Source organism: Mesoplodon densirostris, chromosome 11, assembly GCF_025265405.1.
Source record: "Mesoplodon densirostris isolate mMesDen1 chromosome 11, mMesDen1 primary haplotype, whole genome shotgun sequence".
Lineage (NCBI taxonomy): Eukaryota > Metazoa > Chordata > Mammalia > Artiodactyla > Ziphiidae > Mesoplodon > Mesoplodon densirostris.
In genome coordinates, this window is record NC_082671.1 from 85,646,270 (window position 1) to 85,673,482 (window position 27,213).

The following is a 27,213-nucleotide window of genomic DNA, read 5'->3' on the forward strand; positions in this document are numbered from 1 at the left end:
CATAGTGTATGTGCTTTTTGACATGTTTACAAGGCTAGAGGTTTTGTGTCAAGGAAAACTGTACTTTGATTCCAGCCTGCTGGGATCCCAGAAATTATGTGAAGAGGAGATCTTAAGCTTTTTCTCCTTGCAGCTGGGAGAACTGATGTAGTTCTCTTTTTCCCAGCAGCTGGTGATTTTACAGCTGTTGGATGATGGATGGTAATAAGAAGGAACATGGAACGTTTCATTGTTTTACTAAAATATCATTCATTGGATAACAAGAGGCCATAGAATGCCGTGGAGAATTGTTTAAATGCCTTGAGTTACACTAAGGTTAAAGTGGATTTTTCTTTTGTAACCAGAAACTCATTATAAAAGAGTGTCACCATTTTGACTAAATGTGTTCTAAATCTAAAAGAAAACATTAAAACCCATGGAAACATAATGTGGGTTTTGAGGAAAATATTACTTAGCCTACCTAGCTGTGTAAGGCAAGTTTCAGAATCATTCATATAGTTTCATTACAAAAATTTTTCTAATCTGAATCTGAATACATTTATTCATGTATTTATATTTGCACATCTTATATGTCATGTTTTATAAATTCAGGACAGATTTAAGACCATAGTTTTCTTTTTAAAAATTCTTTTTTGTACTGTGAATAAGTCAAATGTACAATAATAATTAGAAAGCTTTTGGCTCTTCAGGTATTAAGGAAAAGAGCAGAGGGTTTAAAAACAATCAATAAAGTTATTAAATGAGAATATTAAATCAGAATTTTAAAATATTTTCATATAGAAAACATGCATGTATATTTGGAAATGAACATCTATAAATTAGTGTCAGGTCTTCTCAGCAGAGAAAAAATAATTATCATGGATTATAAATACTGCTGATAATAGTTACAACTTATTAAATGCTTATAGTGTGCCAGGTCTTGTGCTGTCATGTTACAAATGTTATTGAATTTTATCTTCACAACAACTGCATGAAGTATCATCATCACTTTCTTTCATAGATGAGGAACTGAGGCCTGAGGCTTGGGAATGCTAACTGATTTCCCAAAAGTTAATAAAAAGTAGAGCTCAGGTTAAATTCACCACCCATTCTCTTTTTGTTGTTGTTGTTGTGTTGTTAAAAACTTAATCTGTACTTAATCTATACTTGATATTATGCCAAGAACAGAGTAAAAAAGAGGGGAGAAAGCACAGGAGGGCAAGTGTGGTAGGGGTGGGCTCAAGTGATTGATTGTCATCATGGAACATGGAATCTAAACTGAGCAAAGGGAATTCCCTGGTGGTCCAGTGATTAGTTTTCACTGCTGAGGGCATGGGTCTGTGCGGCCCAGCCAAAAAATAAATAAATAATAAACTGAGCAAAGAGGGAAGTGAGGACACAAGAGAGAAAACACTATTCCCACAACCAAAGTTTCCTTGTTTTATATTTTATAAAGCCCTTTCCCATGCATTATTTCACTTGATCCTTACTACAATCCTAGAAGATAAGCATTTTTGTTTCTATTCTGCAGATAAGGGGAACTGAGGTACAGAGAGATTAATTTACCTGCTTGTAGTCACAGTGATAGAGAGCAATTTCTCACATTCAGAGTTCTTACTACCATACCCTACCTCCACCACCAATATGGTACCAAGGAAAAAGCTCTCATTAAAAAGACTATTTTTATAGGAATAGGTAATCTATCCAAGTCATCTAATTTCTGTTGAACCAGAAATTATCATTGATTCTCTCTTCTCTTCTATTCATTACTGAAATGGCCCAAAGGGAAGAAAGAAAGAGTAAAAGCAATAAGTTTGGAAAATCTACAAAGAAAATAATTCAGAAGTGACTATCTTTTGGGGGGTATGAATCATCTTTGATCAGTATCTTTGGTTTTATTAGGAAGAGGGATTTCTGGATCTACCATTCTTTACTTCCATCTCTAGCCATAAATCATTTTCACTGCTAATGAAAGGCAGCAGCAATCCCAAGCAGTTCACTTGTCACATTAGACCAGGAGGAATGGGTAATCCTATCACCAAGGGGCGTGCAATGTTGTATTCCTAATATTAACAAAATAGAAACTGTCAGCTTGATGCAGTTAGTGTGAGACTATTCTCAATTCAAGGTCTTAGAGTTCTTCTTTCAATATTCCTATGTTAGTATAGTATAACTTTGCCAGTAGTCCCTTGGCAGTGAGTAACTACATAGAAGGTGTACAGAGTGTTCTTTATACTTCATTTACTACCTTGTGTTTCCTAGTAGCAGGGCAAGTCAGTAAAACATGTTCATGGCTGCAAATTGTTAGTGTTTTGACTATAAGACTGCAAATGAATCTAGCCTTATTTTCCCTCTAAACAGTAAGACACACTCTCTTTTAATGGCAAAAGTTGCCTGAGATTACTCTTTTTATTTGATGACTAGGAAACCAGAAAACTTTAAACCTAGAGGCGTTACAAAATAAATTTTTGCACTCAGGAAAGGAATTCCCTGTGGGGTTCCTTTCAAGGGTTCCCCCAGAACATTTAAGTATTTGTTTATAGGCTTTTGACTACTTCACAGAGAGGTTGAAGGATAAAAATACCAGAAAGCTAAAATGTTAGTGTGAGAGCTGACATCTCTGAAAGTAAAATATAAGCCAATAGGAAAGTAAGGTTGATTCTCCAAATAGTATAATATTTGTACATTCAACTTTTCATGAACATGCTTTACAGAAAGTGAATCACGTGTATTTTTAGGTCAAAATTTGGGCACTGTAAGGATACAAAAATGAGTTTCTTTAACAGGTTTAAGCTGCTAGTTCTATAAACTGGGAAACAACAACTTAAATTTGACATTTTTCCTACTGTAAAATACTCCTTAGATATTCAAGGCATATCTCACTTTGCAGATTTTCTTACGAATATTTCCTTTTCAGTCCAGTAGCATTTGGGGGTCCATCCTGTGGATAGCTGGGAGCCTAGAGTCAGATCTCTGGATCTGGAAAGCCTAGTCTCCCTGTTTAATTGCTAAGATAATGGAGTGAGTGGAGGGTGAAGCTACATGGAAAGAGAAAAGCTGAGGTTACAGATATCTGACTTCTGGTTCACAACCCCAGGTCTCATATCTCTGTGGTATCTCATTTGTGTCTTGCCAATTTTGTAAGAGCTGGAAATGTACTTCAATTTGTCTTAAAACAATTACATTCAGTAGAAGATAAGTTGTAATTTAAGTCTTGTTCCCTCTTATGAGGCGAATTTTAGTTACCAGACACATAAGTTTAAAATACACACATACACACACACACACACACACAGACAAGTATATAGATATATATAATAATTATTCCACAAGATGGAGGAAGCTCACAGCCATTTCAAATAGTGAGGAAGACAAGGTCTCTTAATCTTGGCATTCAAAACCTTAATACTATAATTGGAGCTTGAGTCATCTTAGCAATGTAAATATTTAATGGAATAAAACAGTACATGTGTGGGGATACAGAAGTAGTATGGTACTTGTTAATTCTTAATAAGATTTTTTTAATCATATGGAATTCTGATACTTTTTTAACTCTCTAGAGCTGTTTAGATAGAAAAAGCAGAGAAAATTATGGTTTCAAAAACTACAATATATTGTATATGGAAATGGAAAAATGATTACTTTTTCCTACTATTAAATATGTTATATATACAAACAATTACGAAATTTGTAAAAGTAAACACTGATCAAGTGTCTTTGTCCTTCGATTTTTGCATCTCTAAGGGCACCAGTACCAGGCATGTAATTTAGCTGGCTCAGTCAGCTCTCAGAATTCCTGAAGGGCAATGGTTTCATTGTTTCCCAGATAAGCCCCTCGTAGGCATTAAAATTAAAGGAAACATGGAATTGTAGTATTTCCATATGCTAAATAGAGGCTAAAGATCATAATTGTAGTATATTTATCTTCTAATTCTCATTTGTAATTTAATTCAATTCTCATAGGTAATAAAAAGAGAATTACACTTTGACACCTAACTTCACTAACATGCAAAGCAAAGAATTACAGCCTCTTTTGTCAAACAAGTAGGTTATTAGTGGCCTTGACACAAAGCCCCAATCATTCCTCAGACCTCCAAGAGTCCACTGTACTTATCACGATTAAAATATTTACTTCACTGTATTATTTGCTTACATATCTAGCTTTCCCTATCTGCTAAACTACTGATTTTTTAATGGCAGATACTGGGATAGTCACAATGTCTAACATATAGTGGGTTCAAAAAATCCCCAGTCAATATATGAATGAATTAATCAATGGCATTGAAAAAATAAGAGATTCATTTCAGATAATAATGTTAAAAATATCAATAATACTGACTGTTCTTGATTGTGTCACACATCTACATACATTTTCTCTTTAATCCTCAAATACATGGAGCCACCACTATTATCCTTATTTTATAGGTAGGAAGCTATGTCTTTTTATGAAGAAATTTACCCAAGATTATTGAGAGCAGGGGTTGGAAACCCCATGTATCTAATTCCAAAATTTATTCTCTTTATGTCACATTTATCTACATAATGCTAAGAAAAGAACCCAATTTAAAAATGGGCAGGGCTTCCCTGGTGGCACAGTGGTTGGGAGTCCGCCTGCCGATGCAGGGGACGTGGGTTCGTGCCCCAGTCCGAGAGGATCCCACATGTGGCGGAGCGGCTGGGCCTGTGAGCCATGGCCGCTGGGCCTGCGCGTCCGGAGCCTGTGCTCCACAACGGGAGAGGCCGCAACAGTGAGAGGCCCGCGTACAGCAAAAAAAAAAAAAAAAAAAAGGGCAAAGGTTGGGCTTCCCTGGTAGCGCAGTGGTTGAGAGTCCGCCTGCCAATGCAGGGGACACGGGTTCGCGCCCCGGTCCGGGAAGATCCCACATGCCATGGAGTGGCTAGGCCCGTGAACCATGGCCGCTGAGCCCGCGCGTCCGGAGCCTGTGCTCCGCAACGGGAGAGGCCACAACAGTGAGAGGCCCGCGTACTGAAAAAAAAAAAAAAAAAAAAAAAAAAGGGCAAAGGTTCAAATAGGTATTTTTCCAAAGAAGACATGCAAATGTCCAATAAGCCCATAAAAAGATGCTTGACATTCTTAGGCATTAGGGAAATGCAAATCAAAACCACAGTGAGATACTGCTTCACATTCACTAGGATGACTATAACCAAAAAGGCAGATAATAACAAGTGTTAATGAGGATGTAGAGAAATTGGAACCCTCATACATTGCTGGCAGGAATGTAAAATGGTGCTGCTGCTGTCTGGCAGGTCCTCAAAAAGTTTAACATAGAGTTATTATATGATCCAGTGATTCTATTCTTCAGTATCTGCCCAAGTGAATTGAAAACATATGTCTACACAAAACCTTTTACATGAATGTTCATAGCAGCATTACTCATAGGAGCCAAAAAGTGGAAACAAAAAAAACCAAAAACAACAACAAAACAAACAAACAAAAAAAGTGGAAACAACCCAGTGTCCATCAACTGATGAATGAATAAACAAAATGTTGTATATCCATACAATAGAGTATTATCCAACCATAAAAAGGAATGCAGTACTGATACATGCTAAAACGTAAATGAACCTTGAAAACAATATGCTAAGTGAGAGAAGCCAGACACAAAAGGCCACCTATTGTATTATTCCTTTTATATGAAATGTCCAGAAAAAGCAAATCCATAAAGACAAAGTAGGTCAGTGGTTGCCAGGAGTTGGAGCTCAGGGAGGAATGGGGAGTGACTGCTTAATGGACACAGGTTTTCTTTTTGGGGTGATGGAAATTCTCTGGAATTAGATGATGGCAATGATTGCACAATTTTTTTGGATATTCTAAAAATCACTGAATTGCATGCTTTAAAATTGTTAAAATGATGAATTTTATGCTATGTGAATATAATCTCAATAAGAAAAAATCAAAAGCTAAAAAACAAACCAACCGGGCCTCCCTGGTGGCGCAGTGGTTAAGAGTCCGCCTGCCGATGCAGGGGATGCGGGTTCGTGCCCCGGTCTGGGAGGATCCCATGTGCCGCGGAGCGGCTGGGCCCGTGAGCCATGGCCGCTGGGCCTGCGCATCCGGAGCCTGTGCTCCGCAACGGGAGAGGCCACAACAGTGAGAGGCCCGCGTACCGCAAAAAGAAAAAAAAAAAAAAAAAGAAAAACAAACCAACCAATCCATGGCTGGTTATAAAGGAACTTTACAAAATGAATATATTTCTTTTCAAGTCCCAGTCATTCAGCTGACTGTTTTAAAAAGCAGTAGCTTTGGATGGATGGGTATTGAAGAAAACCAATTCTTTCAGTATCTGTGGTTGTTGTTTCTGGACATATTCAAATGATCACAGATGTGGTAATGACTGCTTTCTGATAGAGTTGCCAAACAAGCATAAGTTTTTAATATCAGTACTTCCACCTTAATCTTTCATATGAGCATACTCAATAATGAAGACTATGTTTTACAAGATTCACCTGGAAACAAGCAATTTTCCATATGAAAAGAATCACCTGAATGAATTAATTCAACAACAAAAGACTATGGAAGAAAACATGCCCTAGCAACTGGCTTCTTGTACTATAATCAGGGGCTCATTTATCTTAAGTCAACTTTTGTAACACCCTCTGCACTGTAGAGAATACTGAGTGACAGTTAAACAGAACTGTCAAGAAAAAAGGAAAACAGTGGGAAATGTGAACTAGAATGAATTAAAAAAAAAAAAGAGGGCTTCCCTGGTGGCGCAGTGGTTGAGAGTCTGCCTGCCAATGCAGGGGACATGGGTTCGTGCCCCGGTCCGGGAAGATCCCACGTGCCTTGGAGCGGCTGGGCCCGTGAGCCATGGCCGCTGAGCCTGTGCATCCGGAGCCTGTGCTCCGCAATGGGAGAGGCCACAACAGTGAGAGGCCTGCATACAGCAAAAAAAAAAAAAAAAAAAAAAAGAAAGAAAGAAAGGAAGAAAAAACTTTTTATAAGAATGCAAAATAGTCGGTGACAAGGAATTTTCCTTTAAAATAACCAAAAGCTATGTGAATATACTGAGCAAGTGAATGTCAATGTGGTGGAAAGTACTTAAAAATCCCCCACAGCATTTCTAATAGAATTTACCTGGTCCCCAACTAATTATAAAAACCCATCTAAATCCTCAAAGACATTGAACAGAACCCCACAAGACCTTCCTTCTTTCTTGCATCAAATGCTGCTTGACAGATAAGTTGCTTAGAAAATGAGTTCTAGTTTTTCCCTTCACTTAGTTTCTCAGGTTCTTGTCTGATAGTTTTAACAGCATAGGAGAAGTTATATATTGTTAATTCTACTTTTGCTATTTCTTTCTAAAATTATTCAAATTAAATAGATACTAAAAAATTGAAATTGATATGATCCCTTTTTCCCTCCAGAGATTTTATCATAAGAAGTTATTTTAGGTGTTTGTGGAAAGGAAAAAAACAAAATCTTCCTCATGACATCACTGTTCTAAGATGGAAGACTAATATTTTAGGACTCTCTTGGGAGTTCTGTTCCGTTTTGCCACTGATTTGTGTTGTGACCTTGGAAAAGTTTAAATATAAAAAGACAAGTGCAAAGTAAACTTATGAAAACAAGACTTAACTGAGATCAAACGAAGAGCAAAGATGGATTGGGTCACACGGCTATGTATGATAGCAACTGTCCCAGTGACTCAACACAGTAACGCAGGCAGTAATCGGGCTTGAAAGAAATTTCAGATGCCTTAGCTGTATAGTAAGATAGTTTCTTATATAGTATTTTAGGAAAGTCAAAGTCTGCCTATAAAAAAGAACTGCAGCAAGACTCTAATGATATTTGTTAATCTTCTCTTGTTCTATATCTTGAAGAAATTGTAGCTGTTATAGAGGAGAAAAGGAGTTAATTTGATATTATGAGGCAATTCCTTAGATACACTGAAATAAATGTCTTAAAATCAGAGTACCTTACTTTATTGCCATTGTACACATGCAAATCTGAAACCAAATTATGCATGTAACCTAACTATTCATTTGTAGGATTTATCCAAATAAATATACCTGTTGGACAGACATAATTTTTAAAAGCCCAGTAGTCAGAAATAATTCTTAAAACCCATTGGAGGGCTTCTCTGGTGGCACAGTGGTTCAGAGTCCGCCTGCCAATGCAGGGGACACAGGTTCATGTCCTGGTCCGGGAAGATCCCACATGCCGCGGAGCGGCTGGGCCCATGAGCCATGGCCACTGAGCCTGCGTGTCCGGAGGCTGTGCTCTGCAACGGGAGAGGCCACAACAGTGAGAGGCCTGCGTACCACACACACACAAAAAAAACCCATTGGAAACAAAAAGCAAATAAGAAATAATACTATGTAAGGAAGTAATGATAGAAAAAAAATCATATAAATTGGTAATAGTATGATCTTGTCTAAATGTAATCTTCATAAGCTTCCTGAGCATCACAATTTTTAGTTTAATGCTATTTTCACTTTTATGGCAGAAATATTTATTACAGTCCCCACAGGAAAGATGAAACTGAAAAAAAGAAGCTAGTAGAATTAATCTTGTAAAAATACGAGACATTCAAAACCCATTTAGCTATATAAAGCGTGTTGAAATTCCACTTTTAGAAGTATATCCTCAAGTAGTCTAGACAGAAGAACGTTAGGTAACATGTGGAGGATAAGAAATGGCAGGTTAAAGGATACAATTTTTTTTAACTTATTTATTTAAATTTATTTATTTATTTTTGGCTGTGTTGGGTCTTCGTTGCTGCATGCAGGCTTTCTCTAGTTGCAGCGAGCAGGGGCTACTCTTCGTTGTGGTGCGCGGGCTTCTCATTGTGGTGGCTTCTCTTGTTGCAGAGCACAGGCTCTAGGCACACGGGCTTCAGTAGTTGTGGCACATGGGCTCAGTAGTTGTGGCCCGCAGGCTCAGTAGTTGTGGCTCGCGGGCTATAGAATACAGGCTCAGTAGTTGTGGCACATGGGCTTAGTTGTTCTGCAGCATGTGGGATCTTCCCAGACCAGGACTTGAACTCATGTCCCCTGCATTGGCAGGCGGATTCTTAACCACTGCACCACCAGGGAAGTCCCAAGGATACATTTTGGCATACCCTTAAGGGTTGTTTTTTTTTTTTTTTTTTTTTTTTTTTTTGTGGTGACGCACAGGCTCAGTGGCCATGGCTCACGGGCCCAGCCGCTCCGCGGCATGTGGGATCTTCCCGGACCAGGACACGAACCCGTGTCCCCTGCATCAGCAGGCGGACTCTCAACCACTGCACCACCAGAGAAGCCCCTCCAAGGATACATTTTTAAAGAGTAAAGCCATGACTGTCACACAGATATAAAATAAACGTGTCAACCATTTTACTTAACTCAGTAATTAATGAGGGACCAGTAAGACCTTATAATTGCTTCAAAGGAAAATTCGAAGAACCACACATACACTGGCAAATGAAGAAATATACAAAGAGGTGCAAAATAGGTCAATATGAAGGGCAATGATCAATTGCATTGTCAGACACAACTGATTTGCATATCTATGGACAAGAGTTATTTGAATTATTATTTATTTTCTACAACTTACAGAGTTGTAAAATGGTTCAGTGATAATAAAAATACAGAGATGGGCAGAAGACCTAAGTAGACATTCTCCAAAGAAGACATACAGGTGGCCAACAGGCATGTGAAAAGATGCTCAGCATCACTAATTATTAGAGAAATGCAAATCAAAACTACAATGAGGTATCACCTCACACCAGTCAGAATGGCCATCATCAAAAAGTCTACAAATAATAAATGCTGGAGAGGGTGTGGAGAAAAGGGAACCCTCTTGCACTGTTGGTGGGAATGTAAATTGATACAGCCACTATGGAGAACAGTATGGAGGTTCCTTAAAAAACTAAAAATAGAACTATCATACGACCCAGCAATCCCATTACTGGGCACATACCCTGAGAAGACCATAATTCAAAACGAGTCATGTACCACAATGTTCATTGCAGCTCTATTTACAATAGCCAGGACATGGAAGCAACCTAAGTGTCCGTCGACAGATGAATGGATAAGGAAGATGTAGCACATATATACAATGGAATATTACTCAGCCATAAGGAGAAACAAAATTGAGTTATTTGTAGTGAGGTGGATGGACCTAGAGTCTGTCATACAGAGTGCAGTAAGTCAGAAAGAGAAAAACAAATACCGTATGCTAACACATATATATGGAATCTAAAAAAAAAAAAAAATCGTTCTGAAGAACCTAGGGGCAGGACAGGAATAAAGACGCAGACGTAGAGAATGGACTTGAGGACACGGGGAGGGGGAAGGGTAAGCTGGGACGAAGTTAGAGAGTGGCATGGACTTACATATACTACCAAATGTAAAATAGATAGCTAGTGGGAAGCAGCCGAACAGCACAGGAAGATCAGCTCTGTGCTTTGTGACCACCTAGAGGGATGGGATAGGGAGGGTGGGAGGGAGATGCAAGAGGGAGGGGATATGGGGATATATGTATATGTATAGCTGATTCACTTCGTTATAAAGCAGAAACTCACACACCATTGTAAGGCAATTATACCCCAATAAAGATGTTAAACAAACAAACAAACAAGCAAACAAAAAACTGAATCACTTTGCTGTACACCTGAAACTAACACAACATTTAAAATCAACTATGCTTCAGTTACAAAAAAAAAAAAAGGCAGAGATAACCCACAAAAGTATGCTAGCCAGAACACTTAGTCTTTTTTTTTTTTTTTTTTTTTGGCATGGGGTTGTGGGTGGGGGGAGGCAGCATTTCAAAGTTTATCTGAATTTTACCAAGCAAAAAGAACATTATTTGTTAATTAGGGAAATATGCAAAGAAAAGTATTCTGATAATGTTGATAATGTGGTTTCCCAAAACTTGCTACATTTGAACCTTTTAAGCCCATTGTTACAAATAAAAGTAGTCCCTATACCTGGACTCACAAAGAGAGAGAGATTTTCTTTATTCTAGGAAATCATCACTCTGAAGAGTAAGAGAGAATCCTACCTAAAATTTACTGAAGAACCCAAAATTTAAACTAAAGTGCTCACTTTAAAACCATTGTTGAGCTAATAGTACATTTTAAAACAATGGGATTATTTTAAAACCTTCTTTCATGTGGCTTTTAAATAAGGTTATGTTATTAACAATATTTTTTAACTCAAAAGTGTTTTGAAATTTATTTGGAAAGCCCAAAATGCTTTTCTCTGTCCTGGAGCAGTTTCTGCCTTCCTTTCTGCAGGGAAATTGGTTTGGAAAGTTTGTTTTTGCTCTGTTTTGTTTTTGCTTTGTTTTGTTTTTGGTTTTGACCAATCATCTAATTTCACAGAAAGCGCCATGATGAATGTTGAAAGGTAAACCACAAAACGTGATTTTAGTTCTTAGTTCTACAAAACAGAGGTCTGCTGAAACACATCTTTACGAAATCTTAAAATTAATGTCCACAATTTGGAGTACACAGATTTAGTAGCATTTGGAAATTTTGTGTGTGTGGATTCACGCTTCTGAATACTACTTCAACTCCTGATTTCATATGATAAATAGCATGCACAATGGCACAGAAAAACTGCCATTTAGATATATAAATAAAAGCTTTGGGGGCATACAAAGTTTTGCACGTGAAAAAATTCAAATAAGCCAGCAACCTGAATCTAAAAATTGACCTGAATCATTAGGCTATGCAGTGTTCTCACTTACCATTCTTTATAAATTAAAACTAACTGTTTAAAAGCCATCACACTACATAATATTACTATCTATCCCTACCAAATCATATCTAATAGGGAGAGCCCATAACAAAAGGGAGGCTATTCACAAAGAGCAAATCTTTAATTAGAATTCATTTACATTCCTGTTATCTCCATTTGCAAATTTATTCAGGGGAGTTTCTGATAAGTTAAGAGTTGTTAACACTTGCAGTGACCCAGAAATGCCCCTAGGAGGCATCAGAATTTTCAGTGTACAGACAGATTTTACACTGAACCAATGAGAATCTAAAAGTATTCTCTACCAGTACATGCCCTGAACTTATTCATGCCAGGTATGGGAAATGGGGGCCAATCTTCCTATATTCACCCATCTTGAAAACTGCTAGGTTTCTCCCAGAGGAATAGGACAAATAATCCATTCAAGAACTTAATACCCTTGAAATGGCTCACTTTGAGTCCAAACCAGCCTTTGTCCCAAGGAGCTCTTCAAGGACAAATTGGTTTGAAACATACCAATATTATTTAAGTAACACACTGAAGAGATCTGGCCAAAGTAGATCCCTCAAAAATCCTACTCCCCAGGGTCTTTAGAATAGTATAGTTTAAGGGTTAAGATGGTGGCTCTGGAGTCAGACTGCTAGAATTCAAATAGCTCCACCACTTACTGGCTTTGTGACCTTGGGCAAATTACTTAAACTCTTTGGGCTTCAGTTTCCTCATTTATGAAATGGAAGTAATAATTATACCTAACTTATTCTTGTGTAAATCCAATGAATTAATATTTATACAATGCCTAGAACAGTGCCTGGTACATAGTTAAGTGCTAATCAATATTAACTACTACTATTAATTGTTATTATTTATCATCATCATTATCATCATCTTCTTCTTCATCTTTATTGTTCCCATTTCCCTCCCTGACTAATCCATGTTCCTTGGGCCTACAGTAGTTCTCCCAGATCAACTATAGATGACCACTCTATGTAACATCATATTTACCAATATTCCTTGACCAGAAGCACTCTGGACAAAGCTGAATGTCTTTCAATCCTACTCTGCCCAAAATCCTGCTCTGTGACAAACAAAAGTATCCTATTCCCACTTCAAATGAATAATTAGCACCCTGCTTTCTTGGGAAGTTTTTAAAATGGAACTAAACTCAATAACTAAGGTTCTCAATGTTCATTTGAATATACATTGGCTGAATAAAAAAAATTAACATATTGATTGAAAACCTATTATATGCCAGTTACTGGGGATTCAAAGAAATTTAAGCCACAGTTTCTTCCCTGCAAGAGTTTAGTGGAGAGAGGTATATAAACACGATTACCATACAGTGTACTTACATGCAGTTTTCCTATGAAATGTGTATTGGCTTCATGCATGTTTTTTGTTTTTGTTTTTGTTTTTCCAGGTTTGTCAGCCAGAGCAAGGTTCTTGGCAAAATAGTGAAGTAGGCACAGTTTGTCTTTGGCTCCTTCCCTCTCCCCTTTAGACATTCCCTTTCCTTCCACCAGGAAACTACTTCCCTCCTTTAAGCAACTCAGTACAGTTTTAGGATTGAAAACAGATGGTTATAATCCCTGCTGATATGTTTGTTGCTAATAATTTAAGGATTTACGCCTTCTGAGCTTAAGTACATTTTTGTAGGGAGCTCTTGAACCTAAAGCACCATTCAGAAGCTAAAGGAATGAGTCCCAGTAGGAAGAATTTCAGGCAACAGGCTGGCAGGGAAGCCTCTCGTGGCTGATTTTCATTCTTTGCTCATAATTGTTTCTGCTCTATACCTCTTTAGTTTTTTGCCCATGCTTTCTTACAAGTCCCGTTTTCTCTAGTGTTAAAGTATAGACCAAGGAATAGACTGTAGAGCTTTTCAACTTCTTACATTCTTGCTATATATATTATTGGGCAAGGGTTTGGAATACTCGGGCTTCAGCCTATTTTATCCCATTCTGACAGTATGTTTCAAGCCCCCTTTTACCAAACTCAATTATTATGCTTCATATTCACCATAGAACTCCCACTTCTTCTGTTAAATTAAAGCATGCAAACCTTTAATAGGGGTAGAGGAATATTTTATTTGTTAATGAAAAGACATGTTTTCCTCACAATGCTTTCTATTCAAAGGTTTATGCTGTCGCATTGTTGTGCCTGTTTTTGCCCTGCTTAAGAGGAGCAGGTTCTAACAGGCTAGCCTTTATTAGAATTTATCTCTTTTCATGCATAAGAAGTTCATTCTTTTAGAAGTTAATCCTTTTCTCTAAAAGGGACATACTATCTCTTTAGAAATTAAATCAGATTTTTGCCTTTACATTTTGTCTTAAGGCGCCACAAAGCATTGTTCCACTTTCTTTTTTTTTTTTTTTTTTTTTGTTCCACTTTCTAAATCATTGGTTTGTCACAGCTAAATGGAGGTCCGTGAATTACCACAGCTGCCTTTAAGTGGGCATTTTTCTTAGGTTCATAGAATAGGCACTGTTTGTATCCTTTTTTCACAAACATTTTTTAAAGTTCCAATGATGGTATGAAAGAATATTCATTTCCCACTGGAATTCAAAGAATGAAAATAAAATCATGTATATGTAAACAATAATGGCACAAGAGCTCAAGGAAATTAGTCAATTGATGAAATTCAGGAATTTCTGAATATTTAGCTGTAAAATCTTTTTTTCCCCGCTAACTTTCTTTACAAAGTTTAGTAGGACATGAACAATAGTTGGTCCTTTCTTTCTTGGAAAGCAGTTGGGAAGTAAATTTTATCAGACATTCACAAAACAATTCAGTTAATTTGAGTCCTTCAAAGCTTTAACCAGATTGATTATTCGCTTTGATAATTCCATTATGGTGAATGTCTGTGGTGAGCATCACCAGATGATGAAATATACCTTTATTTGGAAGGCAGGTGCTAGCATGACAGTCTACAATTACTTTAGTCACAAGCAATCGGGAAAATGCAGTTCAGAAGGAGGAAAACAGTAGAAGAAAAATCAGAAAGAATACAATTTAGTTTAGGTATAGTCATTATTGACAAATGCAAATCCATCTTCAGAGACTATTAACATTTATTTTTCATTTGTGCCACATCGGGTAGTGCCTGCAACAAAGAAGAGATATTCTCCTAGCTCTCCCTTGTTTGAGTTTCACATCATTTGGAAACATGCTGCATTGGAGAGATGCCAACAGGACCCAGCCATATGACATTTAGGTCTTATCTGCTAGCTCAGAAAGGATTATGGATAGTTGCCTACAACCAGGCAGTATTCACAATACAGAGCAGCAGGGCTTAGAATCATAGAACCTTAAGACTAGAAGGACCTTACAAGTTGTCAAAGCCAATCTTCCATCTAATGTTTAAATATTCTACAACATCTTGATAAGTGATTGTCCAACCCATATGCTTGACATGGCAAACAACCAGATTCTCACAACCTCCTGCCATGGCCAATTTCCTCAACTCTATGTTTGCTGACTACTAGAAGGCCTTCTGCCCCAAAGAGAACAATTAAAAAGCAGCTTTTCGGGCTTCTCTGGTGGCACAGTGGTTAAGAATCTGCCTGCCAATGCAGGGGACACGTGTTCAAGCCCTGGTTCAGGAAGATCCCACATACTGTGGAGCAACTAAGCCTGTGTGCCACAACTACTGAGCCTGCGCTCTAGAACCTGTGAGCCACAACTACTGAAGCCCATGTACCTAGAGCCCGTGCTCTGCAACAAGAGAAGCCACCGCAATGAGAAGTCTTCACACCTCAATGAAGAGTAGCCCCTGCTCGCCACAACTAGAGAAAGCTCACGCGCAGCAACGAAGACCCAACAGAGACAAAAATAAATAAATAAATAAAAATAATAAAAAAGAAAGCAGCTTTTCTAAGCAAGATGTGTATCTTCTAATGACGGATTTGAAAGAATTGTTTCCTCATTTTGCACCCACCTAGATTCTTACTTCCATAGCCTTACATATGAAGGAGTGGTATTTTCTCTTCCATGTCTATTTGCCTCTAATATATAATATTTGTCAAAGTGCACAGGTATTAATAAGCAAGTTGTTCCAGTAATTCCTTAAACTACTGGTTCAAAGTTTGTATGATTTCCTCCTTGTAAGATAAATATGCTAAAAATGACTTGCAAGTAGGTTAATATTAGTAACAAATAAATACTATTAGACATGAGGCTGAAAACTTGGCCTCTGTGCACTGGTGCTGAATCAAATCTTGGAAACAGAGTTTTGGGTGAAGTAGAAAAGAATAGCTTTATTGCTTTGCCAGGCAAAGAGGGACACAGCGGGCTCATGCCTCTCAAAAGTGTGTGTCCCGGGGCTTCCATGGTGGCGCAGTGGTTGAGAATCCGCCTGCCAATGCAGGGGACACGGGTTCGAGCCCTGGTCTGGGAAGATCCCACATGCTGCGGAGCAACTGGGCCCGTGAGCCACAATTACTGAGCCTGCGCGTCTGGAGCCTGTGCTCCGCAACAAGAGAGGCCGCCATAGTGAGAGGCCCGCACATGGCGATGAAGAGTGGCCCCCGCTTGCCACAACTAGAGAAAGCCCTCGCACAGAAACGAAGACCCAACACAGCCATAAATAAAATAAATAAATTAAAAAAAAAAAAAAAAAAAAAAAAGTGTGTGTCCCAACCTGGGAGGATTTGGTGAGGAGTTTTATAGCGATGGTTCAAGGGCAGAATTGTTGATAAGGGTCAGGGTGTGTGCAGGGCCTGCACTCCTTTAATCTGGCCTCAGGTAGTCTCTTGATAAGCTTCTCTGGAATGAAGAATGCTAACATCTTCCATTTGTTGGGAATTTTAGTTCTGTAAAGAGCTTAAAGATATTGTTATGTGTGTCCCTTGAGGCAGAAGCAGGACCCTGCCCCAAGGCTGCACTACTGTTTCTTGGCTGCTCCTCCCTTATCTTTGCATCCCCTCCATTCCTTGATTAGCAACTGTTTGGACCTGCCCTTTGGAACACAGGGGAGGTCATGGAGGCTGAAGTCTATTCCCTGCAAACAAAAAACAGGGAACACATAAAGGCTTTCATGCCCAGGAGTCCCACAGGGTCTTGCTTGGTTTCAGATATAGGTAGGAAAACTTTTGACATCAACAGAGAAACATACTCTCAGCATAACAAAGGAGTTTATGAAATTCATAGAATATCCAAAATGCCAAGGTATTATCTAAGAGGTATACCTCTTAGATAATTAGGAGTTGTAGTTTTTTTGTTGAAATAGATTTCTCATTTTCCAATTATAAAGCCAGGCATCACTCTTCTTCAACTAAGCCTTAAATACATAATCCCATTTTCCTGCTCTTTATCTAGCTTATGTTTCTGTACCAAATAAGAGCTATGTTTAACTTGTTACTAAATTTTCCTTTTTCTGTTTTGGTTTTTTTTTTCAATGAAGATCTAGTTTTACTTGCACATTTTTCACGAGCATCAAATAGTGGGTGATCTTTCAAGCTTGAACTGTAACAGTTGTATTGCTGAGGAAGGATTTCTTGTTTCAAATGGTCTAGGTAATGATTTACAGCTATTTTTGGTAATTCTCAAAATGACAGCTCCTTGAATTTTTCTGTGTGCAGAAATATTTGCTGGGCTGGCATCTTTCAGACCCTGGGAGGTTCATCCCAATCCTTGGCATGCAGGAATGAGGGAATGCTCTGAAATCTTTACTCCAGAGGGAACTGACCTGTCCACATTATCTTGTGATACATGTGAATGTTTGATGAGGTTTCCCTAAATGTCTGTGGCCTCCTGAGGCCTGGAATTTGTGGGCCAGGACTAACCTATGAGTTGGATGAAATTACATATAGGCCCTGGGCATTCCAAGACCAAACCAGATAAACTGACTTATAATGATAGTTTAGTTCCTCTAAAGAAAAGTAGCAATAATTTGCAGCATCTATGTTTATATAGTATTCAATAACTGGTTGTTTTAAAAGTAGGAAGGATACAAAAAAGCAATAAAATAAAAACTAAAAACCTTTTAAAATTCCAAACATTATCAGAAAATACATTTGACTGCCATTGGCTGTTGGAAGGTATAAGCTGGGGTAAAAAATTTTGGAAAAGAAATAATAAAGGAGGGAGAAGAAACAACATAACAGACAAGATAGGAGATAAAAGGAAATCTTTTAAAAGAGAGGAAAATAAAGTATATATAATATACCTTTCAATCACTTCCTTACTCAAAAATCTTCAAGGATCTTCAGTATTACAGGATAAATTCATCATTCTTAAGTTATTTAATGTATTCTGTGGTCTAGATAGAACCTACTTATTCAACACATGTCCTCTGGTTTACTTACTGAGTATTCAGAATATTCCTTTGGGGTTATCTTCTTGTCTTTGTTCCCTAAGGAAAATCCTAGGTACTCTTCAAGACACAACCTCAGTGACCGCACTTAGAGTTTTATACAGATAGCAATTATTGACCTTGGTCTCTACTATATTTACTTTGGACTTCTTAACATTGTTTCAAATGCCCTCCTCGGATAGTATTCCATATAATCTCCTTAACAGCAATGATGAATTAGGGGTGGTTTATTCTAGGAACTTTGACTCTAATTCTATCAAATATTTGTATCCTGGGTGTTTTGTATGTAGTGGTTTGTTTTTTATTTTTTCACAGGTTATTATAGAATTTAGACAGTTACAAAACTGCTTTTTCTGCTAATCTTCATTATGCTACTAACTTGTGCCAGCTACATAAGTATGCCTTTGCTTCACTAAATTCTTCAACTTCGGAAGATTTTTCTTATTCATTTTTTTCAAAAGACTCCATTTTGTTTGAAATCAGGATCTAGTACAAGTAAACAAAGAATCATCCATCTTTTACTGACAGCCTTTAAAGAATCTTACCATTCAAATCTAGAATATGACACAAATGAACTTATCTACGAAACAGAAACAGACTCACAGACATAGAGAACAGACTTGTGATTAGCAAGGGGGAGGGGGGTTGAAGAGGGAAGAAGTTGGAGTTTGGGGTTAACAGATACAAACTATTAGATATAGAATGGATAAACAAGGTCTTACTGTATAGCACAGTGAACTATATTCAATATCCTGTGATAAACCATAATGGAAAATATAAAAAAGAATATATATATATGCACATAACTGAATCACTTTGCTGTACAGTAGAAATTAACACAGCATTGTAAACCAACTATATTTCAATTAAAAAAGAATCTTACCATGCAGAAGTTATTTGATAGAATTTCTATCTTTTTCATTATGATAAGGAATGTTGAATTTAAAATGTTTAATAAAAAGCAGTTGGACTGGAGCATTTCTACCAGAATATATGAAAAATTGGATATCCAGGAGCTAGGATGAAAAGACCTCATTCTTACAGAGCAGTAGAAATTGAATTCCTGCAGATCTCCAAATTTAAGTGCAAATTTGTCTTTAGCTCTTGCCTGGACATGTGAATAGTGATGTATGGTAAACTCTTACAACTCCATGGGACTTTATGTATAAACAGCTCCTAGCAGACATACTCACAAAGAGAAGCCCAGGAAAATAGGTAACTATAACTCACCTTACACTTGGGCATTCCAAGAGCAAAACCAATAAGTTGAATCTATAATATTAGCTGAGTTTCTATAAAGAAAATCAACAAAAGTTTTTGCAACAGCATTGTACTCTGAGTCAATTCTACCATTTAAAAAATCTATATCCTGGCTAATCCCTAAGAACGAAAAGGACAGCTATAATTAATTTTCATTAAGCACAAAAACCTTACTTTACAATACATAGAAATTAAATTTAGCAAGATGGCCACCAAAATTATTATTTATGAAATTTCCCAGATTATAACTCTTAGGCCTCATGTGATTCATTCACAAGTAGGCTGTTGTCCTCCAAGCCCTGAATAAATCCTGCACTTGAACTTTATGTGTGCATAAAAGTCTACAGTAGTCATGTAACACACTTGGATAATGCATATGCTATTTTCAGAGTTCCTGTACCTGTAGAACCAAAGACATATATACCAAGGGAATGAAAAGAGAAAGGGGATCCTGGATAAGATAACACAACTTACTCAAGTGTTAAATTAGGTCCCGCAATAGTACATCAATGTACTGGTTTTGGTTATTTCCACATTTGTTGAACTCTAAGATTCATTTTGTTTCTGGCCACTCTAAGTACATGTTGTTTTTAGTAGTTCCTTTATCATCACAGTCAGAATATTTTGGATGTATTAAAATAAACTTTGTTCACAGATTTCCCCTAGCCTCCTAGCACTGCAGCTTGGTTAATTTTGTTTCCTCTTCTTGGAAAGTCTCTTCCCTTCTGCCTGTCAGAAATACTGCCCAACTTCAAGAACCATCTCAAAACCCAGTCCCTCTCATGAAGTCCTCAACAACTGCTAATCTATGGTGATTTCTGCATCCTTTGCATTCCAACATCATTTTGTTTCTTAGGTATTTATTTACTGTCTTGTTTATCTGTAATTTTTTTCTATGTAAATTTTTTTTCCAGCTACATTATACTTTGCTTAAAGACAGAAATCATGTTTTGTAATGCTTCGTGTACAAAACATTGCCTAACATAGCAACTCTCTCTTGTAGATATTCATTAAATAATTGTTGACTGGTTGATATAATTTACTACCTTTATGCTGATTTACCTCTTACACTGTTTCTCAAGAAAACAATACCTCATAGATCTAAATTTGAGAATCCCATTCTGAGCTGCTTTACAAAACGTTCATTTGTACAGTCATGACATCATGTGTCAATAAATGCATTTTGCTACTGGAATTCAGGGCAATACTTAGTTATTAGGAACTATCCCAGATGATCCCAAGTATTAATTTTTAGAAATTATTTAGGACTTTATGAGAGGGACTGGGTTTTGAGATGGTTCTTGAAGTTGGGCAGTATTTCTGACAGGCAGAAGGGAAGAGACTTTCCAGGAAGAGGAAACAAAATTAACCAAGCTGCGGTGCTAGGAGGCTAGGGGAAATCTGTGAATGTGTGGGGACTTCCCTGGTGGCGCAGTGGTAAAGAATCCGCCTGCCAATGCAGGGGACACGGGTTCTATCCCTGGTCTGGGAGGATCCCACATGCCGCAGAGCAACTAAGCCCGTGCACCACAGGTACTGAGCCTGCGCTCTAGAGCCCGCGAGCCACAACTACTGAGCCCATGAGCCACAACTACTGAAGCCCGTGCATCTAGAGCCTGTGCTCCACAACAAGAGAAGCCACTGCAATGAGAAGCCTGAGTACTGCAATGAAGAGTAGCCTCCACTCACCGCAACTAGAGAAAGCCCGTGTGCAGCAATGAAGACCCAACGCTGCCAAAAAAATAAATAAATAAATTTTTAAAAAAGAAATTATTGGTGAGATAATACAAAAAATATTAAAATTCTCATAAAACTCTCAGATCCCAGATAATTCCACTAAAGTGTTCCTCCCTGTGAGAAATACTATTTTAAAAACCCTCAACTACTCTGAATTGTGGGATTAAAAGAAAATGCCCAGTCATTATGACAAAATGTGTTCAAAGCCTTAAAAATATACAAATGTTGACTGTTCAATTTTACCTCTAGAAAACACATTCCTAATAAAGATGGACACAAATTGTTAGCTACAAGGATATTCATTATAGAATTAAAATATAGTATGTAAAAATATTTTAAAGCCTAAATGGCAAAAAATAGGTGATTGGTCAAATAAATTTTACATCATACAAGGGAGCCATTAAAATGTGTGTTGTACAAGGATATTTAATGACATGAAATGATGATCTCAATCCAAAAAAGAAGTTTTAAATATAATTGTGTTTTTTAAAATTTTATTAAATATAATTTTATTTTTAAAGTACCTCAAATATATGCTTCAAGTGTTGATAATGATGTCACTTTGTGATGGGATTACAGATTTCTAAGTTTTCTGTATTGAAGATGTATTAATTCTGTGTAAAGAATAAAATAATTTAAAGGTATTAAAAATTTAAGTAGGGCTTCCCTGGTGGTGCAGTGGTTAAGAATCTGCCTGCCAATGCAGGGGACACGGGTTTGAGCCCTGGACCGGGAAGATCCCACGTGCCATGGAGCAACTAAGCCCGTGCACCACAACTACTGAGCCTGCGCTCTAGAGCCTGCAAGCCACAACTACTGAGCTGGTGTGCCACAACTACTGAAGCCCGTGTGCCTAGAGCCCGTGCTCCGAAACAAGAGAAGCCACCACAATGAGAAGCCTGCACACTGCAACGAAGACCCAACGCAGCCAAAAATAAATAAGTAATTAAAAAAACAGAAACAAAATACAAAAAACAACAAAAAACAAAACCAAAAAAATTTAAGTAAATGCCTAGCCAGTATCTCAGAATTGCTCATTAGGGTCACATATCCTACAGCCAAGGATATGAATTAACAACAAGACAAACTAAAGAAAGGATCTTTCATCTTGATGACTAACTTCTTAGCAAAAATGAACGAATGTCATATGGCTAAAGCCAACCAATGAGATGAGGTTGTGGGAAGAGTGCTCTTTCCTAGCATTGTTTGTGCTCATAGCGCTTACTTATTTTTGTTTGCAGGTCCATGGAAAGTGTATGTGTAAGCACAACACAGCAGGCACCCACTGCCAACATTGTGCACCTTTATACAATGACCGCCCCTGGGAGGCAGCTGATGGCAAAACAGGGTCTCCAAAAGAGTGCAGAAGTAAGTACCAAACACACAGACTCAAAGCCTTCTTTGTAAAGTAAACATCCATGGACTCCTTGTTGTCTCTAGAAACACAATATAAAGTAGTAGCCCATATCAAACATAAACCATATCACTGACCACTGTAACTTCAGCCATTTGGAAACAATTACTGCTTGCAAAATCACCGATATACTATTTTGCCAAGAATGTGTTGCCCATTTGCTGGGACACTACGTGGGACCTAAGCACCTTCCCTGAGACTTTGACATAATAAAACATGGCTAGATGCAAGAGCAACTGAGGATTAGAATGTGCAGTTACCATCATAGCTGAGATATTGAATTATAATCATGAAAATAGCTATCTTGAATTCAGTTCTCAAAACAACCCTATAAAGTAGGTGGTGTTAATCCCATTTTAGAGATCAGGAAACTGAGGCTCAATAAGATTAAGTAACTTGCCAAAGTTAGTAAATGATAGAGTCAGGACTTGATCCCTGCTCTTCAGACTCCAAATTAAATGCTTTTTTTCTGTAATACCATAATGCCTTTCTTTTCACTTATGATACTTGTAGTGACAAATTAGATTTAAAACTAAGCCAATTCGTCAAGAATGAGACTAACATTGCCATGGCTAACTTTGGGTTTGAGGTTGGAGATTAGATAGAAGGGTAAAAAATATGGGAACATGAATCATTTTTTTCTTTGCAATTCAAAATGAAATATACATGAAATAGAAATACACATGCACAGAGAAATACACATGCCCGTAACAACTTTTACACTCACAGACTTCAGTTTTACTAGGATTTAAAGGCAAGTACAGTGGGTAAAATTGTGAGAAGTCTCTTCCCTTACATAATTTGGAATCATAACTGATTTATTTTAGTTTCTAGGAAATGTAAAGGATTTCCTCTAAGCATAAGTCTTAAATTATCTTACAATATGCTTTTTAAAGACTATGAGTCTGGTCAAAATATCATAACACATCAAGGAAACAATGAAAAACAATAGCACAAACATTTTCAAATGCAGTTGACCTCCAGAAAAAAGTCTGGATCCTTATTCAAATCACTCATCAAGAGAATCTAAAGAATTTCTCCTAAATTCCTCGAGTGCCATTCTGGCCCTTGCATACCTAAATACATATAGAACACAGAGACTTGTCACTTGGCACTATTGACTGATAATCTTAGAAATGCCTTTGAGAAATTGTTATATAAGAAACTCTGCAAGCCTCTTCTATAAGAAAATTAAGGCTTCTATAGGAGACTACCTCATACTCACCAGTACAGCAATAGCTGAGGAATAGTACTTCATGAAAGGTAAATCAATCTATCTGCCAAGTTACTAACCCCTGTCCACCAGAAGGTTCCTTCTAGGCTCGGAGGAAGGAGGGAGGGAAGGAGGGGAGAAAGAGAAGGAAGGAAGGAAGAAGGGAAAGCAGCTACTGAAGGCCAGAGGAAACAGGGTGAAAGAGTTCTTAATGTATAAATGTTTTTATACTGTTTTGAATCTTGTACTGTGAAAATGTATACTATTCAAAAAACTAAATTTTTTTTAATGGAAGCATAGTTGATTTACAATGTTGTGTTAATTTCTGCTGTACAGCGAAGTGATTCAGTTATACATACATATAGATGTATGTACATATATATACATTCTTTTAAAAATATTCTTTTCCATTACGGTTTATCACAGGATATTGAATATAGTTCCCTGTGCTGCACAGTAAGACCTTGTTGTTTATCCATTCTATATATAATTGTTTGCATCTGCTAACCCCGAACTGCCACTCCATCCCTCCCCCATCTCCCCTCCCCCTTGGCAACCACAAGTCTGTTCTCTATGTCTCTGAGTGTGAAAAAAATAAATTTTTAAAAATTAGGAATCAGCTTACCCTACTTTTAACTGCCTGAATATTAGAGAACCTGTCATTTTATTTTTAATTCTTTGTTTTCCTCCCATGCTTCTTTTTCCCAGCCTGCAAGTGCAATGGACATGCTGATGCCTGTCACTTTGACATTAATGTGTGGGAGGCATCAGGGAATCGTAGTGGTGGCATCTGCAATGACTGTCAGCACAACACAGAAGGTCAGCATTGCCAACGATGTAAGCCAGGCTTCTACCGGGACCTCCGAAGACCTTTCTCTGCCCCAGATGCTTGCAAATGTAAGTGAATTAATGGTTACTGGAGAAAAAAAAAAAAGGTTGATTTGTACAGAAGAGATGACTCTCCATCCTTCATTTGCTCACGCATGGGAGAGAGGTCATGAAATTCTCAGACAATCCACTCACACACATCAGTTAACTTCATTAATAAGGAGTAAGAATTTTCAATCTGTTAGGTGGAAACAGTACAATATTCATAAAAACAATGTCCTTTCTTACTCTCCATGAAGTAAATTTGTTTCCTATAGCACCACATTTTGGAAAACAAGATGACTAATAAAAGAGAAAAAAGAATGATGAAGAGGGAGATATATTTAAGATCATCTTAAGACCAAACATATGAGTAGGACGCAGACAATAATGGACTCAAATAGATGAAAGAAAGAGTGGTTATCTGCACTTGGGTCATTCTCGTGTTCATCTCTGCAGTGAATTTGAACACCTGAAAAATGACAGGTTCTGGTTTCATTGTGAACGCAGTTTGGTTGACTCTGCTCTAATGTAGCAATGTATCATAAATGAATTTAGAACATAACAATAATTCCCTACTCTTCCCCCAAATACTAAACTGTTACAGAATGGTTCTGCTTTTTTGTTGGTATAACTCCAAGAAGAGGTTTATTTGAAAAAAGAGTAGAATCTTCAAAGATCTGCTCAATTAATGAGACATTACCTGAAACATGACTGTGAAAGATATATGCAGAGCTTAAGCAGAAGTCCAGTGTGGATGAATAGTCATTTAACTACATGAGCATGTCCATGTCTGTCAACTCAGAAATTATTAGATAACAGAAACCACTCAAGACTGTTAATGGAGATGAATGATCATGCCCTTCCTTTCCCCGCCAAGGACTCCACGTTCTAGATCAAAAACAGTGACGGGGCATCCCCGGTGGTGCAGTAGTTGAGAATCCGCCAGACGATGCAGGGGACACGGGTTCGTGCCCCGGTCCAGGAAGATCCCACATGCCGCGGAGCAGCTGGGCCCGTGAGCCATGGCCGCTGAGCCTGCGCGTCCAGAGCCTGTGCTCCGCAACGGGAGAGGCCACAGCAGTGAGAGGCCCGCGTACCGCAAAAAAAAAAAAAAAAACAGTGACAGGAAAGGAGCAATACAATGGGAAACAATCATTTAAAATCTTGGGTTTGTTTTTAATTTAAAGGAAAAATTCTATTGCTCTTGAAAATACAGTTTTAACCTCAGGCAGGAGATACCTACATGAAATATGAGTTGTCTTACTTGTTACAAGCATTCTCGCTTAGACTTTGGAAGATAGAATGTGGAACAGCTCCCTTTCAACCTTGAGCCCCAAATTTGGATTTATGTCATAATATTTCTCCAAGAATTCTGTTTTACTCCTGCTCCTTGTTGTACTCAGACTTTCATTTTAATAGGTTTCAAACAGATCTAGAGTAGAAGCTTTCCCTGCCCCTCACGGCCGTGTCATCCCATGCCAGCTGTTGAAGCTCTTTGCACTTCGATTTCCTTCTCCCAACAGGGTTGTAATGAGAATTACATAAGCTAAAGTATGTGGAGTGTTTAGCGCATTGCTTGTCATATAGTAAGCCCCCAAGAAATGAAAACTAGTATTGTAATAACTGTTGTCCTATAAGATAGACAGTGGGAAGTAATACTATAGAGTTTCTACTCTTTATTGACTAAAAATACCTTATGTCAAAGATAATTACTTCTTTAAAATCCACAGTACCTTAGGGACTAAAATGTAGTTTCCTCAACTCCATGTGCTGACTGAAGGGTCTGCTTATGAAACTGTTTCAATCTAGAATATATTCAGCCCTAACACCATTTGTACAGGATATATTTAAATAGATATGGGTATGTGTATATTCCACATCCTCAGACCACTAGTAGAAATGTCTAAAAATAAGAATGTATGGACTAACAAGCAGATAAAACAGGAAAGGAAATTAATTTGTCATTGAGTAAATTAGATACTTGTAACTGTCTTGTATAGCAACAGGCAACATTTTCAAAAAGATACTGTTATATAGCACTGACTTGAAACAGTATGTTATACAATGTACCTAACGTATTCATTCATTCATTCGTTCATTCAATGGATATACATTGAGTGCCTACTATGTGCCAAGGGCTTAGGATGTGTTCAGGAACAAAACAAAGACCCCTGCACTCAAGGAGATTATATTCTAGCAGAGAAGACACACAATAAATACAAGTAGTAAGTGAAATATATAGTATGTTAGAAGGTGATAAGTGCTTTTATCACCAAAACAAGTTAAGAAGGATCCAAGGTGCCAGAGATTTGGAATGAGGAGTGACAAGATGCAGTATTTTTTTTTATTTTCCCCCAGTTTTATTGAGAAATATTTGGCATATAGCATTGTATAAGTTTAAGGTGTACAACATAATCATTTAGTATATGTATAATGGTGAAATGATCACCACAGTAAGTTTAATTAACATCCACCACCTCACATAGTTACAGTTTTTTTTCCTTGTGATGAGAACTTTTATGATGTACTCTCTTAGCAATTTTCACATATACAGTATGGTATTAACTATAGTTATCATGTTGTACATTACAACCCCAAAACTTATTTATCTTGTAACTGGAAGTTTGTGGAGTTTTCTGTTTTTTTTTAACTTTAGTTGAAGTTAACAAGCAAACCAGTGATTCTCAAAGTGTGGTTGCGGGGCCATCAGCAACAGCATCACGTGGG

General features: G+C 37.6%; 1 protein-coding gene across 3 annotated transcripts in view; it reads left to right on the plus strand.

Annotated features, from left to right (window-relative positions):
* The window catches only part of NTN4 (netrin 4), a 112,589-nt gene that overhangs the window by 45,193 nt on the left and 40,183 nt on the right, over positions 1 to 27,213 (plus strand). For all 3 annotated transcript variants that reach the window (XM_060113412.1, XM_060113415.1, XM_060113414.1), the window contains exons 4-5: positions 22,231 to 22,357; positions 24,325 to 24,513. In XM_060113412.1, coding sequence (XP_059969395.1) covers positions 22,231 to 22,357; positions 24,325 to 24,513 — 316 coding nt within the window. The remainder of the gene's footprint in view (positions 1 to 22,230; positions 22,358 to 24,324; positions 24,514 to 27,213) is intronic.